The 18,437-nt window shown below is 35.5% G+C and overlaps 2 protein-coding genes across 6 annotated transcripts in view; both read left to right on the forward strand.

Annotated features, from left to right (window-relative positions):
- LOC134670392 (calmodulin-binding transcription activator 2) overlaps positions 1 to 15,410 on the forward strand; it is a 171,080-nt gene extending 155,670 nt beyond the window's left edge. For 4 of the 5 annotated variants that reach the window (XM_063528224.1, XM_063528225.1, XM_063528226.1 and 1 more), the window contains 6 exons: positions 20 to 189; positions 1,066 to 1,202; positions 2,164 to 2,267; positions 3,327 to 3,401; positions 9,214 to 9,315; positions 9,544 to 15,410. In XM_063528224.1, the coding sequence (XP_063384294.1) occupies positions 20 to 189; positions 1,066 to 1,202; positions 2,164 to 2,267; positions 3,327 to 3,401; positions 9,214 to 9,315; positions 9,544 to 9,622 (667 nt within the window). In that variant the 3' untranslated portion in view covers positions 9,623 to 15,410. Of the gene's footprint in view, positions 1 to 19; positions 190 to 1,065; positions 1,203 to 2,163; positions 2,268 to 3,326; positions 3,402 to 9,065; positions 9,091 to 9,213; positions 9,316 to 9,543 lie in introns of all 5 variants that reach the window. The other variant, XM_063528221.1, reaches the window with a different exon arrangement.
- The window catches only part of LOC134670407 (UDP-xylose and UDP-N-acetylglucosamine transporter), a 288,518-nt gene that overhangs the window by 146,222 nt on the left and 123,859 nt on the right, over positions 1 to 18,437 (forward strand). The window lies entirely within an intron of this gene.

Here is an 18,437-nt window from a genome sequence, read left to right on the forward strand (position 1 = left end):
AGCAAAATTTTTGCTATAGGACATACTGTGGCGGCTCAACGCCATGTTCGTCCGGCTCCGTGTCTCCAGGCTCAGCGCTTTCCCCACCGCCGCCTTCCCCTCGTGCGCCTGCGCTTCCAACCGCACCTTCGGCAACTCTGCAGGAGTTCCTGAACGCTACTACACATTTCTCTAGTCTTACGTTAAACGGTGAGTGTTTAATGGCAACGTCGCCTACGCTAGTCTGTAGTGTCTGTTTGGCAACGTTGCTGCCAGTCTTCCCAGGTTCTGCTCTGTCACCGCCACCGAATAGCTCTGGGGCTAATTTAGAAATGCAAAAACAGTCTCAATTATATAGAAGTATGCAATATTAAAATTTGTCACAGCTTAATAAAAAACATTGCAGAGAAAAACGTCCTAAAGCCCATAAAAAATGCACTCGAATTTGAAATCAATAATGAAGGAAATATGGATGAACTTATTTTGTTTTGAAATCGAACGAAACAAAAGAAAAAACCGGGCAAGTGCGAGTCGGACTCGCGCACGAAGGGTTCCGTACCATAAAGCAAAAAAAAAAACAAAAAAAAAACGGTCACCCATCCAAGTACTGACCTCTCCCGACGTTGCTTAACTTTGGTCAAAAATCACGTTTGTTGTATGGGAGCCCCATTTAAATCTTTATTTTATTCTGTTTTTAGTATTTGTTGTTATAGCGGCAACAGAAATACATCATCTGTGAAAATTTCAACTCTCTAGCTATCACGGTTCGTGAGATACAGCCTGGTGACAGACGGACGGACGGACGGACAGCGAAGTCTTAGTAATAGGGTCCCGTTTTACCCTTTAGGTACGGAACCCTAAAAACGATTATACTTGAATTGTAAATGGTTTAAATTAAATTGAAATAATTAGTAGTACATACTTACAAACAGCAACACTCTTATCTGTCCATTGGTGGACCTTATGCCTTTTGTAATAAGGTTTACCGATGGACGTGTGGTGTGAGTGATGGTACTGATGGTACTTACGGGTTAGATCGTAGGCCTTAGAAGTTTAAGAGCAAGTTAAATTAATTTTTAATTCCAGATCGCGAGCAACGGGAGCTATACTCGGCAGCCATAACAATCCAGAAAGCATATCGCCAGTACCGCGGCCGGCAGCTGCAGCGCCGGGCCGCTGCCGCCGCCATCACGATACAGAACTGCTATAGGCGGTACAAACAGGTACTTATTTGTGACTTCTTCTTTCTACCACCGTACTTCGGTACCGTCGGGTTACTTTAGCCCTGTGTAACTTTGGCCATTGAAATTTAATCGGTCCTGGTTATATTATCGTACTATAATAATGGAAATATGCCATGCGGTTGATTTTAGCTAACCTTTGAAGTTTTTTTTTATTAGACCCTTTTAAATGAGGTTTTCATGTGGGTCAAAGTAACCCTCCACTGGGTCAAAGTAACCCGAGTTTACGGCATCACTTTTCCAAGCAAGTAAGGTACTTGTTTGCAGGTTTATTGGTTTTAACCTGTCGGATCCCACGGCTGAAATCTGAGCCACAAAAGGTTAGTGACTTTTCATACAAAAAAAATGTTGTTTGTATGAAAGGTCACTAACCTTTGTGGCTCAGATTTGAGTCTTGGGATCCGACAGGTTAATATGACCACTATAAAAAATAAAAAATAACGGCCCTTAAATTGATTCCTGTGCAAGTCCACGCACAATGGCCAACGACTGGAGATTGATATTGTTATTTTTTTTTCAACTCATAGGTACACTGCCATTTTGGAAAATATAATATTATATTTAGATCCTATAAGTCATCCCATCTTTTGCAATTCTCACTTTTTTCTTCAATTGTTATCTTTATAGTCTTACTCCTTTATTCATAAACGTCTACTAAAGTTGACAAGTCGATAATAATCGTTTGTCTCTTTCCGACGTATTGGTATTGAAAGGGACAAACGATTATTATCGGCTTGTCAACTTTAGTAGACGTTTATGAATAAGGGTTAATCTTTCCCCTACCTTCATTCGGCGTTGCCTGAAAAAATGGTATAAGTCAATGTTACTGCGTGAGCGGGAGAGCAATAAAGATCGGAAATGGTGGATCAATGTATAAAATTCTTCGTGCTTAGAGTCCTTACTTTAGGCAGGTAGCAGAAAGTCAATGACATTTATTTCACAGTTCGCGTACCTGAAACAAATGCACTGCGCGGCAACCGTAATACAGCGTGGTTACCGCTCACACCGCGAGCGCCGTCTCGCTCACCAAACTACGGCTACCATCAAGTAAGTATTACCACCATGCTGCATATACCTTCTACAACAACAACTTCAATAAAGGGGCCCACTGATTAACAGTCCGCCGGACGGTATCGGCCTGTCAGTTGTTCGGAACTGTCAAAATTTTGTTCTAACTGACAGGCCGATACCGTCCGGCGGACTGTTAATCAGTGGGACCCTTAAGGCTTTCACAATAAAGTTTGGGCTATATTAATCTAGCCTAAAACACATAGTAGCCAGGACACACATCTTGAGTTATAAATATTTATCGTGGATCTCACTGATAACTACGAGCCATAGTAGTTAATCACGACCTTTGGTTTGAAAACTGAACGCTTTTCGTTTATATTATAATAAAGTGCTTTTATAATTTTATCAGTATAGTATTTTATGCAACCGTTGTTTAAGAGAGGTCAAAAAAGGCGAGTGGCGTGAGTAACAATTTGAGGCGAAGCCGAAAATTGTTAATAAAGACGCCACGAGTATTTTTTGACTCAGTTAAACAACGTTGCATGCAATACTTTTTCTACGACCAAGCACTTACTTTGAAAACAAATCTTTTTAATTCAAGAAGTAGCAAATTTGGAAGGTACGGGCGGGAAACGAATGAATATAGAATGAATGAATGAATGAAAAAAAAAACATGTCTATGGTTCACTTATTTGTCAGATATGACATTTAAAATAAGGTTGGCATCACTGTATTTCATTCAATATTTTTCAATATTACACGAAGTATCGTAAAATCGCCAAAAAGATACTGCGTGTATGCACAATTTTTTTTTTTGGGAATAGACTAAAAACTTGTCTTGACAACTTTAAGGTAGGGTTTTAAAGGCGTATGCATGACCCTTTAAATGACAAATAAAAGTACGGGAGTAGAAAAATTATTTAATGCTGGACAGATTCAAAAGTACTTGCTTAATCGACATTTAATTTTATGGAATCAATAGGAAGATCTCTAACAAATTGTCTGTCAAATAATATTTTTGTAGTATCACCAAACAATAAAACGACCAGGTTTAGAGAAGTACCATTAAATAATAACCTAATTTTTCTCTTTTAGAAGGACTTACTCACAAAGGAGGCAGAATCAAGCAGCTAGGAAGATACAACAGTTCATGAGGCAATCTAAAATCAAGTAAGTGGATAATTATTTGAACAAGCTTTACTTTTTACTACAGGTACTCTAAGATTTTGTTTAGCATTTATAACGGGGAGTGTTCCTAGTAAATGTTTGGATTAATCCCTGCCACTTCTTTCCGCCATCGCTCTACTCGAAAAATTTATTCACCTTCACCGTTTAGACGGTTGGCAGTTCTCAACTGTGCGTCTTTCCAGCAACTTCCTGCCTCGTACAGCTAAACTGTGGATACAACCTTCAAACTTTCAAGAAAAAAGCGGACTCTTTCCATCTTCTACCGGCCTTTGCCGGCAACGCACTTGCAACCCCTCCGGTGTTGCAGGTTTCCATGAGCGTCGGTAATCAGGCGATTCCTCTGCTCGTTTGTCTCCTAATATCCTAAAACACAGTGAGCTACATTTTAGGCTCTATAGTCGGGTTCCACCAACTGAGACTAGAGTGTTAGTGTGCGATCAGTGATCAGTCAATCCATACTTCTTTTTTTTTTTTGCTAGCCTATTAAGGTGTCTCACTGCTGGGCAAAGGCCTCTCCCCTTGTCTTCCACGACTCCCGACATAGCGCCTGCTCTGGCCAGTTGCTGAGAAAGGTGTCTATGTCATACTTATATTACTAATATTATAAATGCGAAAGTGTGTCTGTCTGTCTGTCTGTCTGTGTGTTACCTCTTTACGCTTAAACTGCTGAACCGATTTGTTGAAATTTGGCATATAGATAGTTTGAGTTCCGGGGAAGGACATAGGATACTTTTTATGTCGGAAGTCATCACTAAAGAGGGTGAAAAGGGGGATGAAATTGAGATAATTAATGAATTGCCTGTTAATTGGTGTTAGCAATTAAGCGTAATATGCTCAAAATGATTGCCATTAGACTTATACAGGCGCTATAGTTACTTACTCCAGCTGCTGAAACCAATTCCACGCAGACGAGGTCGCGGGAAAAAGCTAGTAAGTAAGTAATAAAATAAACTATGTATGATTTTCTTGCGAGTTGCGGTCGAGACTACAAGGTCTTGGCTTGGCTTTGCTCTTTTTAAATGACTTCGGAAGCCAATAAGGTAGTCTGGAAGTTGGGTCGACAACTTAGATGATAACGAGGTTAATTCGAACTTTTTGGCATCAAAATGATGTCTGTACGTCTCAGATGCATCTCGCTCGCGCCAATAGATGTACGAACAAGTGGGAGTGAAGTGCCCACGCGAATATGCCCTTGATTAATACGTGGAAAATTTCAACATAGTACCAGCACTTTTGCATTAAGTATCTCTCAAATAGAAGCAAATAGTTAAAAGAAAATACTGTTGTTTTGTTATGCAATTTAATAATACCTGTATTCATTTTAGTAGGTATTTAATATATGTAATTCCATTGCGATCTTATAAAGATCCCATCGGAAAAATAACAAAAGTTGCCAGTCCCCGACGCAATATATTCAATAACACTAATATGGCTTCCTCCAACTTTTTCATTTTCCGCTTCGCAAACATATTATATCTAATATCGGCATATTCCCCCATCGCATCGATACACTAATGTTACAGGCGGAACGGAAGGGCCTTCCGAAAATATCTAATACAAGGATGGAGAATGAATCTGATATCAAGAGAATTAAACGCTTGGGATAACTTGGTCGTATGTTAAGACTACGAGGAATAGAACAGTTTGTTGTAAAAATATACATGAGGTTAAAATCCGTATAACATGAACTCCAGAAAAAGAGACACAGAACTCCAGACATAATTTTTTTGGACTGATTAAAGTAACTCACAAGAATAATTTAAATAAATAAAAACAAACCCAACTTAACGAGGCAAACACAATTCTATGTTGATGACATTTAAATAAGTCCCTTCACAATAACATTTCCTCAACGAAAGTATTTATTTCAAATCCCTTTTGGACTTTTCGCTTATCCAATAGGCAACAGTCTTATTTCACCAGGAAAATCTAATGACATAAGTCGTTTTAAGTTGGAGTTTCTCAAGGGTCCAATATCAAGTTCATTATGGCATCACAAAGGGGCTAAAGCCGTTGTGAATGCCTGGAGGGTTATGTAACACTCACTGGTCCATTGCTCATAAGTCGCTTTTAGGGATCCGTGAGTAATTAGATTAAATGGCGACCCAAATATGGACACGGTCGTCTTTAGGAGCAAGCTGAGTATTCTCGGTAATTCTGTCAGGTGTCAATGCTTCCTTGATTTTGAAAATAATACCTAATGTTTTCTGCCTTACATTTCAAAATATCGATACTATATTGTACTTAATGTACTTAATGCCAAAAATGTAGGTAAATAGGTACCAATCTACCTATCTGGGTACGTTATAATATCAAAAGATTTTTGTTTTAGAACGCTTTCAATAATAAAAGGTACACTATGCATACAAAATATTTTAACGTTAAAAAACTCAACAGAACCCCGATTCAGTCATATTAGCGTTTTTTTCTTGGAAGCATTCCTTTATAGAATATGTTTTCGTCCACAATAGATACGAGTATGAGCATTGTCAATCATTTTAATAACGGTCCGGGGTTGAGCTTTCTTATTTCCTATTGTTGATCATCATTTCTATAAAACGCTTTCCTACTTTTAAGTTTTTTCAACATTTTTGTGGTTACGCGTTTATAAAATTAATAACATAAGATGTAAAGATCTTGTATGTGTGAAGCAAAGGAATCTACAGTTATTACACTTTTAATCTTGGAATGCTTTGCGGTTCTAAGGAGATTTAAAATTGCTATTCTGTAAAAATATGGTCGGATAAAATATTCTATCGTAAATATATTCCTGGGAAGAAATATACATATACATATTTTGTCAAAAATAAGATATAGGTAGTTGTATTCATTTAGTTGTTCTATGATCGGCGTTTTCACAATTCTTTTTAATACTACATACAACACCATCCATCAAAAAACATTCTAATCCCAAATCGATGCACTCCCAAGTTCTTTTCAAAAATCGAAAAAATAATGTCAACGAATTTTTCTTTAAAAAGCCAGTTTAATAATCCGAGACGTTATTGTCGCAGGCTTAAAGAATCCCCCGGAAATTATTGAGGCTGAACCGGGATTAAGTTTCTTCGTCATAATTTCTATTGTACTGTGTTTGCATAAAAGGGCAAGTCTTGGTTGGAAATATTCCTTTTTAGGAAGAATTATTGGAGGAAAGGGCGGTTTTACATTTCGGGGCTTTGGATTTCTTGTTTTTACGAGGGCTGGCTGGTAAGTCTCCGAAATGAAAGATTAAAAAAAATATAATTAAAAAAGTAATAATGTCATTCTAACCTCTTGGCTTTTACGTTAATGCGGAAGCAATATCAAGTTTTTATAATATAAATAATAATATATTAAAGCGACCTAAAGAAAAACTGTATTCATTTTCGTGAAAATGGAAAAATCGGAAGTGCGTGCGGTAATTAAGTTTTATGTTTTGAAAGGCAAAACTGCAACACAAATTAAAACCAAACTGGATCGCGTTTTAGGATCTTCTTCGCCTTCTTTAAGCACAGTTCACACTTGGGTTGTCGACTTCAGACGTGGTCGGCAGAGCTGTACAGATGCTCCCCGCAGCGGACGGCCCAATGAGGTAACGACTCCGGAAATTATCAACAAAGTAAAAAAAATTGTATTGGATGATCGCCGTGTGAAGTTGGTGGAAATAGCAGAGATGGTAAACATTTCAAAAGAACGTGTTTTTAACATTTTGCACCAACACTTGGAAATGAACAAGCTCTGTGCTCGTTGGGTGCCGCGTCTCTTAACAGACGAGCAAAAACTAACCCGCAAGGATGTTTCGACGGAGTGTTTGAAGAAGTACAGGCATAATCCTAACGAGTTTTTACGTCGCTACATAACGGTTGACGAGACGTGGATCCACCACTACACGCCTGAGACAAAAGAACAGTCTAGGCAGTGGACAAATCGGGGTGAACCTGCCCCTAAGAAAGCAAAAGTGGTTTTGTCAGCCGGTAAAGTAATGGCAACCGTATTTTGGGATTCCAAAGGACTGGTTTTCGTGGATTACCTTCAAAAGGGAAGAACCATTAACGCCCAATATTATGCTGATCTGCTACAAAACCTCGATAACGCAATCAAAGAGAAAAGGCCTCATTTAAATAAGAAAAAAATTTTACTCCATCAGGATAACGCCCCTGTTCACACGGCTAAAATTGCAATGGCTAAAATCGAAGATTTGCACTACGAATTGTTACCTCATCCCCCGTATTCACCAGATTTGGCCCCTTGCGACTTCCATTTGTTCCCAAATCTCAAAAAGTGGCTAGGCGGACAAAAATTTTCGTCGAACTCTGAAGTCATAGAAGCTGTTAATAGGTATTTTGAGGGACTCGAAGAATCGTTTTTTAGAAATGGGATAATAGCCTTGGAGAAACGTTGGGCCAAGTGCGTGGACTCAGAAGGGACCTACGTTGAAAAATAAAATATAACATTTATATATATTGTCTTATTTCTGTGCCGTTTCGGAAACTTATCATCCCGCCCTCGTAGGGTTCCGTACCCAAAGGGTAAAACGGGACCCTATTACTAAGACTTCCCTGTCCGTCCGTCCGTCTGTCACCAGGCTGTATCTCGCGAACCGTGATAGCTAGACAGTTGAAATTTTCACAGATGATGTATTTCTGTTGCCGCTATAACAAAAAATACTAAAAACAGAATAAAATAAAGATTTAAATGGGGCTCCCATACAACAAACGTGATTTTTGACCAAAGTTAAGCAACGTCGGGAGTGGTAAGTACTTGGATGGGTGACCGTTTTTTTTTTTGCTTTTTTTTGTTTTTGTTTTTTTGCATTATGGTACGGAACCCTTCGTGCGCGAGTCCGACTCGCACTTGCCCGGTTTTTTGTATCCTAAGCGATTGTAGATTTAGGTATAAACCAATGAATAACTGTGTAAAACAAGTAAATATTCTAAAACTAATCTCTATTAGTGCGGCATAATAAGGGACCTATTTCATGATTTTGAAATTAACCTGCAGTCCATCGTTCTGTTTTTACTTACAAACATAAAGTAACTGGAGTACTTTCAGATTACTGAACCTTTTTTAACTTTTTAGGACTTTATGGTAAATTAGCTAATATCCCATACGCATGTTATTGGGTAAAGTATCATCATACACTTTTAGATGCTAACTATCTTTTTAATACGTTTTTATTGTAAACATAGGTTTCTAAGTACACATTTGATCAACTTTTGTTTGAAGGCTTTGAAATCGAGTTTCAAGAATCAATATTCCTAAGAATACTTCAAGCTCAGACGAATTCTCTTAGTACTTACTTGATTCCACTTAAAATAATCTCAAACAATAGCCTCTGAAAATATCGGTCCTTTTGTACAAGCTTTGTGAACTTTCATTATTTACTTCTATATTAAATACACTCATCGTTACGCAGTTTTGTTGAAACAATTGTTTCTTTGTTGACTTATCTTCGAAATTTGTGGTTTCAGCTAGCTTTTATTTAACAGTTATTGTAATATGTTACAATAATCTTGTAGGTTTGTTACCTATTTGATATTTTATACATATTTCAATATTTTTTTTGAGTTATACAAATAAGAAGCAATATTTATTTTTTTCAAGTAAAATTTCTACATCATTAGAAATGGATTTAAAACTATCCTTTGTTTCTTTTCACGCTGCTAGTACTTGGGAAGAGTTCTCAACCAACGTAAGTTTCACTTAAAGACTTAAGTTTTAAATATATCTCAAGCAAAACACAAGCATTAGTAATGGTGACCAAGCTGTAATAAACTGTACGGCTCTTCCAATATGGTATTTTGTCTCTTGGCAGATTGCAGAACGCGCGAGCAGAAAACGGGAGGGTGGTCCTGCGATCGCCGGATGCCCACCAAAACTTTCTGCAGCACACCACCAGTATACGCACGCTCAATAGGTATTCAAACTTTAATTATAAGAGATAAGGATTATTTTTCTAATCCAATAATATAACTTAAAGTCATGTTTGGGCTAGGTACGCTTCTAGGTATCCATTGCACTAATTTTTTGTCGAAAGTTTGTTGTTTTTCTTTTACGTTACTAAGAGAGGATTTTGCATTCATTGGTGCAACCGACCCTTAGTCACGGATTACAGAGTGATATAATGTTTTGGTTTTGTCTGTAGGAAAGTGGACTATTTGGCGCCACAATCGCCAATGGATGCCGATGACGACCTGCTACTTGAGCTTCTGTTCAAAATGTGACCTGACCTACGATACCGACACCTTGTGTTTCACTCTAATTTCAAACTCATGTACTTAGATTTAAAAGACATTTTACATTTAGACGGTATTCGGACGACATTTAGTTTAGTTATTAATCTTCTTTACTGCTTTCGTCATTGAAATAATTTGGATCATCAACTGAATCAATTTGAAAACAGGTTTCTTCTCAGTGTTGTGAAAGACTTCAGGCCTTGTCTTTTGAGATTTTAAAATTATCTTTTACATCCTATTAATTGTAAAGAAGCTTAAGCTCTTTCAGCACCATTCTATCTCGTTTCCTTAAATATTTGTTGTTTAATTGAAGAAGGTACAGACAGTATTAGTAATAATGAAATCATTTTCTTCTCACACCATGTGAAAAGAAATGAAGAATACTTGCATTACTACTAATAGTTTCTTACTGCCAAGAAACCCAATTTTCCTAAAATAATGACTTGTTCAGAGTTTGGATTTAAAAGTTTTGTTTCATTTTAAACTCTTCAGGTCATAGACAGGGTTATATTTAGTATAAATTTTATCGTATTTGTATTATATTTTCATAACGTATTTTTGAGACATTTGTTTAGGAATCATATTTTTGAAAACTCTAAATTGATGTAATAGGTTACTTAGGTCATCAGTATATTGGCTAATTTTTCATAAAAATTGGAATCTATGTACTATGGTTATCTTTTTAGTTTTGTGGATGTTTTGTGCAAATTGCACAAGTTTATGATATGTTACATTATTGATTAGTTTTTATTTAAAAACTTCACAATTTGAATTATTGACTCAATTCTGATGAAATTCATTGTGGAGTCCCAACGTGTAGGCTAAGTACAAATTCAAATTATTAAAAAGCCACTGTTCTTATAAAGTAGTTGCACCTAGCGAATAATACAATAAACCCGATGAGCTGTGAGTATTTTGAGATTTTATCGTATTTAAGAAAAATAAAAAATAATTATGCAGTTAGTTTGACTATTGGTCGAGATTTACCCTATAGGTTTCATTCCAGCCTAAATAGGTTATATCTCTTTTAGTCTACGCAGTTACGCCTTAGACATCATCGAACACGATCTATGCATTCTTAAAACATTCCGATAGATTAGATCTAACTCTTACGAAAGCTTAACTTCGTCGATAAATTCACTGAGACCTACCATCGCGTTATTTTAAATATTGTGTTATTCCTCTTGAATTGTTATTACTTAAACAGAATATTTTAAATTCGTTAAGTTTGTCCATATCCCCAGTTCCTAATAAATATTCTCTTCATAGTTCTGAAGAATCTTGATCTTTCTACAATAAGTTCATTAGATAGTCCTTGGTTTTAGATCCTACTTAAAGCTAAACGCCATATTTATCTAGCGTTCATGAAAAAATAAGGTTGTGCACCATTTAAATATAGAATTAACTACCTAAATATTCCCTTTTTTGAATTCTCTGATATTTTAATGTAGTACTATAGTTTAGATTAAGGTTTAGGAGTAACCATAGCTTAGCCATAAGTCGACGAGCGCCCGTCGAAATATTTTCGATTCGTATTTTTATAAAGCAAAAGTTACGAACGACTATGATTGCTTTGCTTGTGCAGGGCCATGGATAAGACGAAATCTGGGTTAGGTTACATTTTTCTTTTTAATTCTAAATTATCTTATTAAAATTTGTTCAAAATCTTCAAATTTAAAAAGTTTACATGATTACTTTAAACTATCTTTACGACCTTTTTACCGTAACTTTTTACTTCCTCGTCAGATTTGAATTAATTTAAAAATTAATTAGGAGGCCCAGTGTTAACAGAATTTCTATCTTACTCTTGACAGTATTGAAATCTGTAGTCATCCTTCACATCTAACGTTTAATAGACTTTCAGATTATATTTTTCAAACTTGTTCGGAGTAAGTCAGTGATTTCATTTAAATAATAAATAATGAATGTCGCAGAATGAGAATAACCGTCCAGTTGAGGCGGCTTTTGCACCCTCTGGTAGCGTAATGGCAAAAGTCGCATTACGGCAAGAAGCGAAAACGACATTGTTGGCAGTGATAATAGGGGCGCGATTCGCTTGCAAGGTTTGGGGCACCCAAGGGCGCACGAATACAACGTGTATATTTTATATTTTTGGATCGCTAATTTTAAGATGTTATATTTATATATGTATATGTAGTAATGGCGGATACAAAACCAGTATTTCGAATAGTATTGCGCCAAAAGTTTTGATGTATTAATTTTCCATAAAAGTTATTCTCTCATTATGATTTTCAACGGATAAATAGTTCGTTTAGCTAGTGGTCATGCGTATATATTTTTGGATAGCGTGCACGATTGCTTCAGGAGCGCTGATGATATTAATAGAAAAAAGAGGGAAAATAAACGAAAAAAAGTATTTTTAACGATAACGCAAACCTCTGAAAGCAATAATATTTTTGTGGTGGAATTAACTCGTGATGTAGACAGAGACAGTATTTTATTATCCACGCGATCGTCACAATACAGTTTATATAGAATGCTTCTTAGTGCCGGCGTAAGCTGTGCTTCATCAACGGCATGTTTATCTGTTTCGTTGTCATTTAAAGCAATATTTATTGCCTTATTATTAAATCCAAGTTTAAAGTGTTCATTAGTAAAGACATAAAGTCTTCATTCTTTAACTGTTATTCATAATCAAGTATATCTCGTGTGTATCACGTATGTGTGCATTCATGCAAGAAAGAGGAAAGAAAGTTATTACACATATTTAAGATGGGTAGTTTGCTTACTATTCTCCGAACGCCATTTTTACATGGCGACCCTGACAAGACAGTCATTTTACATGCACGTACACAAATATACAACAATAACTTGCTCATAAAAAGAGTTGATGAAACACACTTACGACAAGCCTTAGTCATTGACCACAGCTAAAACATAGTGCACTAGAAGTAGACATAGTTAGATAAATTATAACTTATATAATGAAAAAGAAAAATCTTGGAATCTATACATAGTATTTAAATTAAAAGTTTAAACTAATACTTTTTATTACTAAATTATAAGAAGCTTGTTCACACATTTTAACTTCGTATATAGTAAGTATTCTAAGACTACGATTCATGATAGAAGTGTTACTAAAGGTTTGAAATGAGAGACTTAGTGAGACTACAGTTGGTTATGTATAACTTTTATTTACGGTGGGCCGTAGATTTAGCTGTTAAATTTAAACACTTGCCAAAGGCGCTTTACTTACCGACATAAAAAAAATGATTAGAATCAACAAGATATATAGTATTTTTCTGCATACTAAAGAAGGACATGTTATACTCGGAAAGAACTAAAATTACTTAAAAAAAACACTTCTTAACTATTGAAAGAACTGTCGAAAAGAAAGGTTACGAAAGAATGTTGAAAACATAAACCTACTTGCAATCAAAACGTGATATTTGTTGTTAAAAATATTCGTCAGTATTTGCTTTATATTAAAATGTAATCAAATATTTGTCTGATACTATATCAGTGTTATATTATTTAAAATATGTTTTAACTCCATTTTATGCGTAGAGAAAGTTCGCATAATTGCTGTTGCTATTTCATTTACTAAGATGTGACGCTCCGCCAAAGAGTGATTGGATTTTTTCTTCTTAATACTTTGTTGTAATTGTTACTGAGTTGAATAGAAATGAAAACTAGTATTTTCTTACAATAGTGAGGTAGATTTTTTAAACACAACATAATTATAAACACACCTAGTTAAAAAAGCAATACTTAAACCATAATTATGAATAAATCATAATTATCATAAAGGTGTTAAAATGTTTTTTTTTAATAACCATTTTTGTCTAAAATCCTTTTGTTGGTGAAGCGTCCATCTTGCTTTCTGTTAAAAACGAGCCTGCCTAAAATATATTGCATATCACTTAGATAAATTATAACTTATTGAGAAATTATGACACTGCGTATTACAATATTAGTTATAATTTTGTTTATGAAATGCTAGGCCACTAGTTTGTTTAATATTACTTAGCTTCTGAAATACGGGTTGTAACGTAACTTTAAAAGCAATTTTAGGATATTAGAACAAAGTTATGTTAGGAATTATTACATTTTAAGTGAATAATTCTTAGGAAATTTTGTATTGGTAAACTGAAGCACAGCTTCTGTTAGTGTATATTTTTCAGAATTAATATAAGTTCAATTATTTATTAAACAAATTGGACACATTAAAGTTGGTTACAACCCTTCTAGTGTAGTGTTATCGCTTGAAACATGTTTTATATTATAGCATGTAATATATTTGATAGCAAATTTTATGATGTTATTTTTTAAAGCAAAGTTTGGTTACGCATTATGAAGCGTTTTAACTGAGCTTTTATTTTTAAAGTAGCAAATGTTGAAATGAATTATACAAACGCATACAAAATGTTAGGTAATGTTGAATTAAAGAAAAGATAAAAAGTAATGAAATAGGTGCAGAAATTGCATCAGTTCATGATGGTTTTGAAGTAATTAATTTGTGCGTTAGTATAATTTGATTCAATGATAGCAAATGTAAGTAAAATGTAACTGCCAGTTTCAAGGTTTCTAAAACACCAAGTATGAATGAATCTCTCCGTAGAGATTGCGAATTGTCCAAATTGAATGATTAAATTAAAATATTTCTCTTGATATGAAAGTGTTTGGAAGGTTTAGGAATGTCTAAGAACGCTTTTTGGCAGACTTCTATTTCTATAAAATGTTTGGAAAGTTTGTATTGAACTTAGAGATTTTCTTTTGAAAATATTAATGATAGCAGTTTTACTCACACTCGTAATATCTTGTTAATGAAAGAAACATTAATTTCAGCTGAGCTATTTCTTTTAGCTCTTTTAGTATGCTCGTATATCTAGTGTCAATTATTTATATCAGATTTGGACTTGCTGAATTGACTTTTTCCTCGATATAATATCGTGACTTTGATAAAGTGTAGCATTCAATTCGGCATCAATAGCAACGTTAAAGATATGCCGAGAATCTCTATTACCTATATCAGTAAATAGAATTAGATTCTAATACACTGTTTTTATTATGACAAGTATAACTAGTTTGGGATTGATATTATGTATCATACATTTGCGTTATTATTTAAAGAGCCTTTTGGTGAGCATGAAGAACGCTGCAGGTAAGTATTAAAGTTTATGGCAATATTTTCGTGCCAATTATTTCTTGCAGTATAAGATGGAAGAATAATGGGATGGTTATGAAAATCGCAGATCATGGGGCTCTTTAAATGTGATGCCACCATTACATTACGTTTAAGCAAAATCGGCAAGCATTTTTTTTTCCTATAGATATCACCAGTTTTATTCATGTAGTTGCAAAACATATTCTATATGTAGTATAGATACCTTAATTCTTGGCAAAAATATTATTATTTTTGCAAAGTGTTACTTGTGACTACAAAATTTCGCTGTTAAGACAATATCTTTAAAAATTTGCTAAGAAAGTCATGCCATAGTAATAAAAATCTCTCTAATTCTGTCAATCATTTGTAGGCATCCTTAGTTCGATTGTGATCATAAACAAGCAATGAAAGTTACCAAATATGAACTTTATGTCACTGTATATAGGGATGAGATTTGTTTGTTTTAGTTACTGCTGTTGTTAGACTGCTATATGAGAATTTATTATTATTGGAAGGTTGAGAGTTTGAGACGTTGATCTGGGATGAAGTGTACTTTGATCAAAAATAATCTTCCTTTGTAATTATTATAATCTATAAACACTACGAAATTGTGATTCAAAGCAATTTAAAATATTACTGCTGATTATATTCGTTGTTTTATTGACACCACTTTTATTTGATCCTTTTTTGTTGTAACTACATATATAAGATGGACTGGTAAATGATGGTAAGTATTCTGATAATTTTCAAAAAAGTCGATGGTCAATTGATCATACCAATTGATAGGTATGCGTGATAATATGGTATTGCCTTAGTACCGTACACCACGTGTATTGTGCCGCAAAAGACCAATCGGGAGACTCAACTGTACAGTGTGTATGTCGACAACATCATATATTGTAACGGCGTGCAAGAGGATGTCGTGCATTATTTTATTGACAAATCACAACTTTTTAAAATATGAATTTGTATAATGCGTGATGCAATGCGTGCGTGTGTGTATAAGGACGACTATGACGGGCAAAGTTGAGGGCCAGAGGACTCGCGGCAGATCACCCGCTAGATGGAGCGCACAAGTTACTACCTACACTGGTAGAGAATGCCTTCTGGCATTAAGTTCGCCTTTTGTACAATTTTTACTGTGCAATAAAGTTTAAATAAATAAATACACCGTTGCATCTACATCTGCAGGAAGCCGTACATATGGCGGGATTGGCGGGTGACAGAAGCCTATGGAAGAGGCTGGTCAGCAACATTAGGACATGATGTCACGATCCTCAGCATTGAGGGAACGACTGATGATCTGATCTTATAAGTAATGCGTGATATTCAAAGCAAATAGCGGCGTTTATTTATGAAGAAGAAATAACTTTCAGTGATGAAAACGGTCAATTGGACTGAACTACTGAAGTGTCAGTCATATGGGCCGTTTTTGTCAAAAATGTATTGGGAGTTTCGTCTATATTTTTACTCTGTCGCTGTTAATACTACACACCTTCAAATAAAATAAAACAGTTATAAAAATGCTTAGGTTGAGGAAAAATTTGTCTTAAAATAGACAGGCAATGGAAAAACAAAAGTTGATATATGATAATCAGGGGTCGGACAAAAAGTGCGGATGACGTAAAAATGACGTAATCTTGCACACAGGATGATGTTTGAGTTTGTATTTAAACTTCCGTGTGACATGTAGTAACAAAGTAGTATTAATGAAGTAACAAAATAATCGTAAATAAATCCATGGAATTAATAATACAGGTGGTAGGGTGATGTAGTGAATAAAATAAATTTCACGAATAAATGTCTTTTAATATTGCTTACCTTCGTTGGTATATCTTGATTACAGCAAGAGCAGTATACGTGTTTGTCACGTACCTCCAAAAACGGAAAATTGCCACAATATTCGAGTAAAGATGACATTTTAGAGCGTTTTCTTATACATTAGTAAATATAAATTATAGCTAAATGTAATCGTGAAGATACAATAGCTAAACAATAACGAAGTCAATTTATTGTTCATCTGATTGACAATGTGTCAGTCAAAAACGTACTTACTCATTTCAAGTGGCGATATCGTTTAATAAAGAGGTTGATAAATGATAAGTGATAATTTTTTATGAAAATCAAAAATACTATTTGAAATCATCCTATAAGTGGTTTGACGTCATCCGCACTTTTTGTCCGACCCCTGATGATAATGAGATGAAGGGCAACACGAACCCAAATAAATGGAAATGAGATGTCAAGCCAATGACAATGAGTAGGTATTAAACAAATGAAGTTTATATTATTGACAAAACAATATTAAAAATAATTATTAATATCAATACATAATCAGTTCTTAAATAATTACTTAGGTACATTAACATAATGTCAATTAAGGTACTTTTTATTTTTGTTTAAATCGTTATTGTTTATTAAGGTGATGTTCTAATGTAAATAAAATTGCAGCTGCATTACTGTTGTTGCTGACGCTGTATCTGCTCAATTTCTATGCGATCAAGAAAGTTAAGTTTGTCAGTCATTTTATCAAGGAAATTAATAGATACAGTGGCGGCAATAAAGACGCCGCAACAGTAGGTAATACATCAGCGGTATATGACACCCGAACGTCACAAAAAGAGTAGGTAGGTAGGTAACTACTTATATTTAAAGTTTGGGTGTACATTTTTCGTCATTCCTATTTTGATCCAACGTTTTTACCGAAACCATTCGAACGAGCTACGTGACCGACTGCAATTCTTTTGACGGAATGCCATGCACATTTTGTGGGGCGGAGGGAAACGCGAATTTTATTTATTCACGTTACGTTGGTCAATAACATGAAAACGAATTCGCGTGCCTTTCCATGCTAGGCACGTATGTGCGCATGCCTTTAGAATTGAATATAGGAGCATTTATTGAGGAAAACTAAATATGTAGTACGGTGAGAGTATAAAACAACCCGTATGCGAGCCGATTTGTCAGCCGAGCTGCAAGGGGTCGATATAAATCGAGGTAAAAATGTGTAGTTTCGAGGTTTATATAACTACTCTGCAATTCACTACAGATATTAAGAAAATACACAAAAAAATTAATGTTGGTGTGGGAACACTCGACTGACATCATGTGTTTTGGCAGAAACACGGAATTGTTCTGAAAAGAACAGTTTGCGATCGACTGACACTCTGCGATTAAACAGAGAAACATGACGTGCCCTGACAAGGGCAGTTTTATGTTGCTCTGAGAAGAGCATTTTACGTTGCCCTGATAAGGGCAGTTGCGTGCTCAGAAAAGAGCACTTTTATATTGTCCTGAGAAGGACAGGTGTAATATCCGGAGCCTGCAGCATCCTCGTCGATCTCGTCGTGTCTTCCAACCAGCGAGCACGTAGCAGCGGAGCGAGGCACGGCGATGCGACGACACGATGTTAACTCCACGGCGGCCGCCGAGCGAAAGGACACGCGCCGCCGGCGAACTCAGTTTTATTACAGCGCGGCACGCGCCGCGCCTGCGCAGTGGCACGCGCGCGCCCTCTCGCTTGCGCCCGCGCCCGCGCACCGACTATTCTCCATCTCACTCTTTTGTAAATACGTCTCTTTCTTTCATTTCTCAAATTGTGTATAAATATCGTGACTTTTGTAAATAAATTATTCCATTCTTGTACATAGCAACGAGCGTTTCTCTTCTACCTAA

This window comes from Cydia fagiglandana, chromosome 13 (genome assembly GCF_963556715.1).
Source record: "Cydia fagiglandana chromosome 13, ilCydFagi1.1, whole genome shotgun sequence".
NCBI classification, from domain to species: Eukaryota; Metazoa; Arthropoda; class Insecta; order Lepidoptera; family Tortricidae; genus Cydia; species Cydia fagiglandana.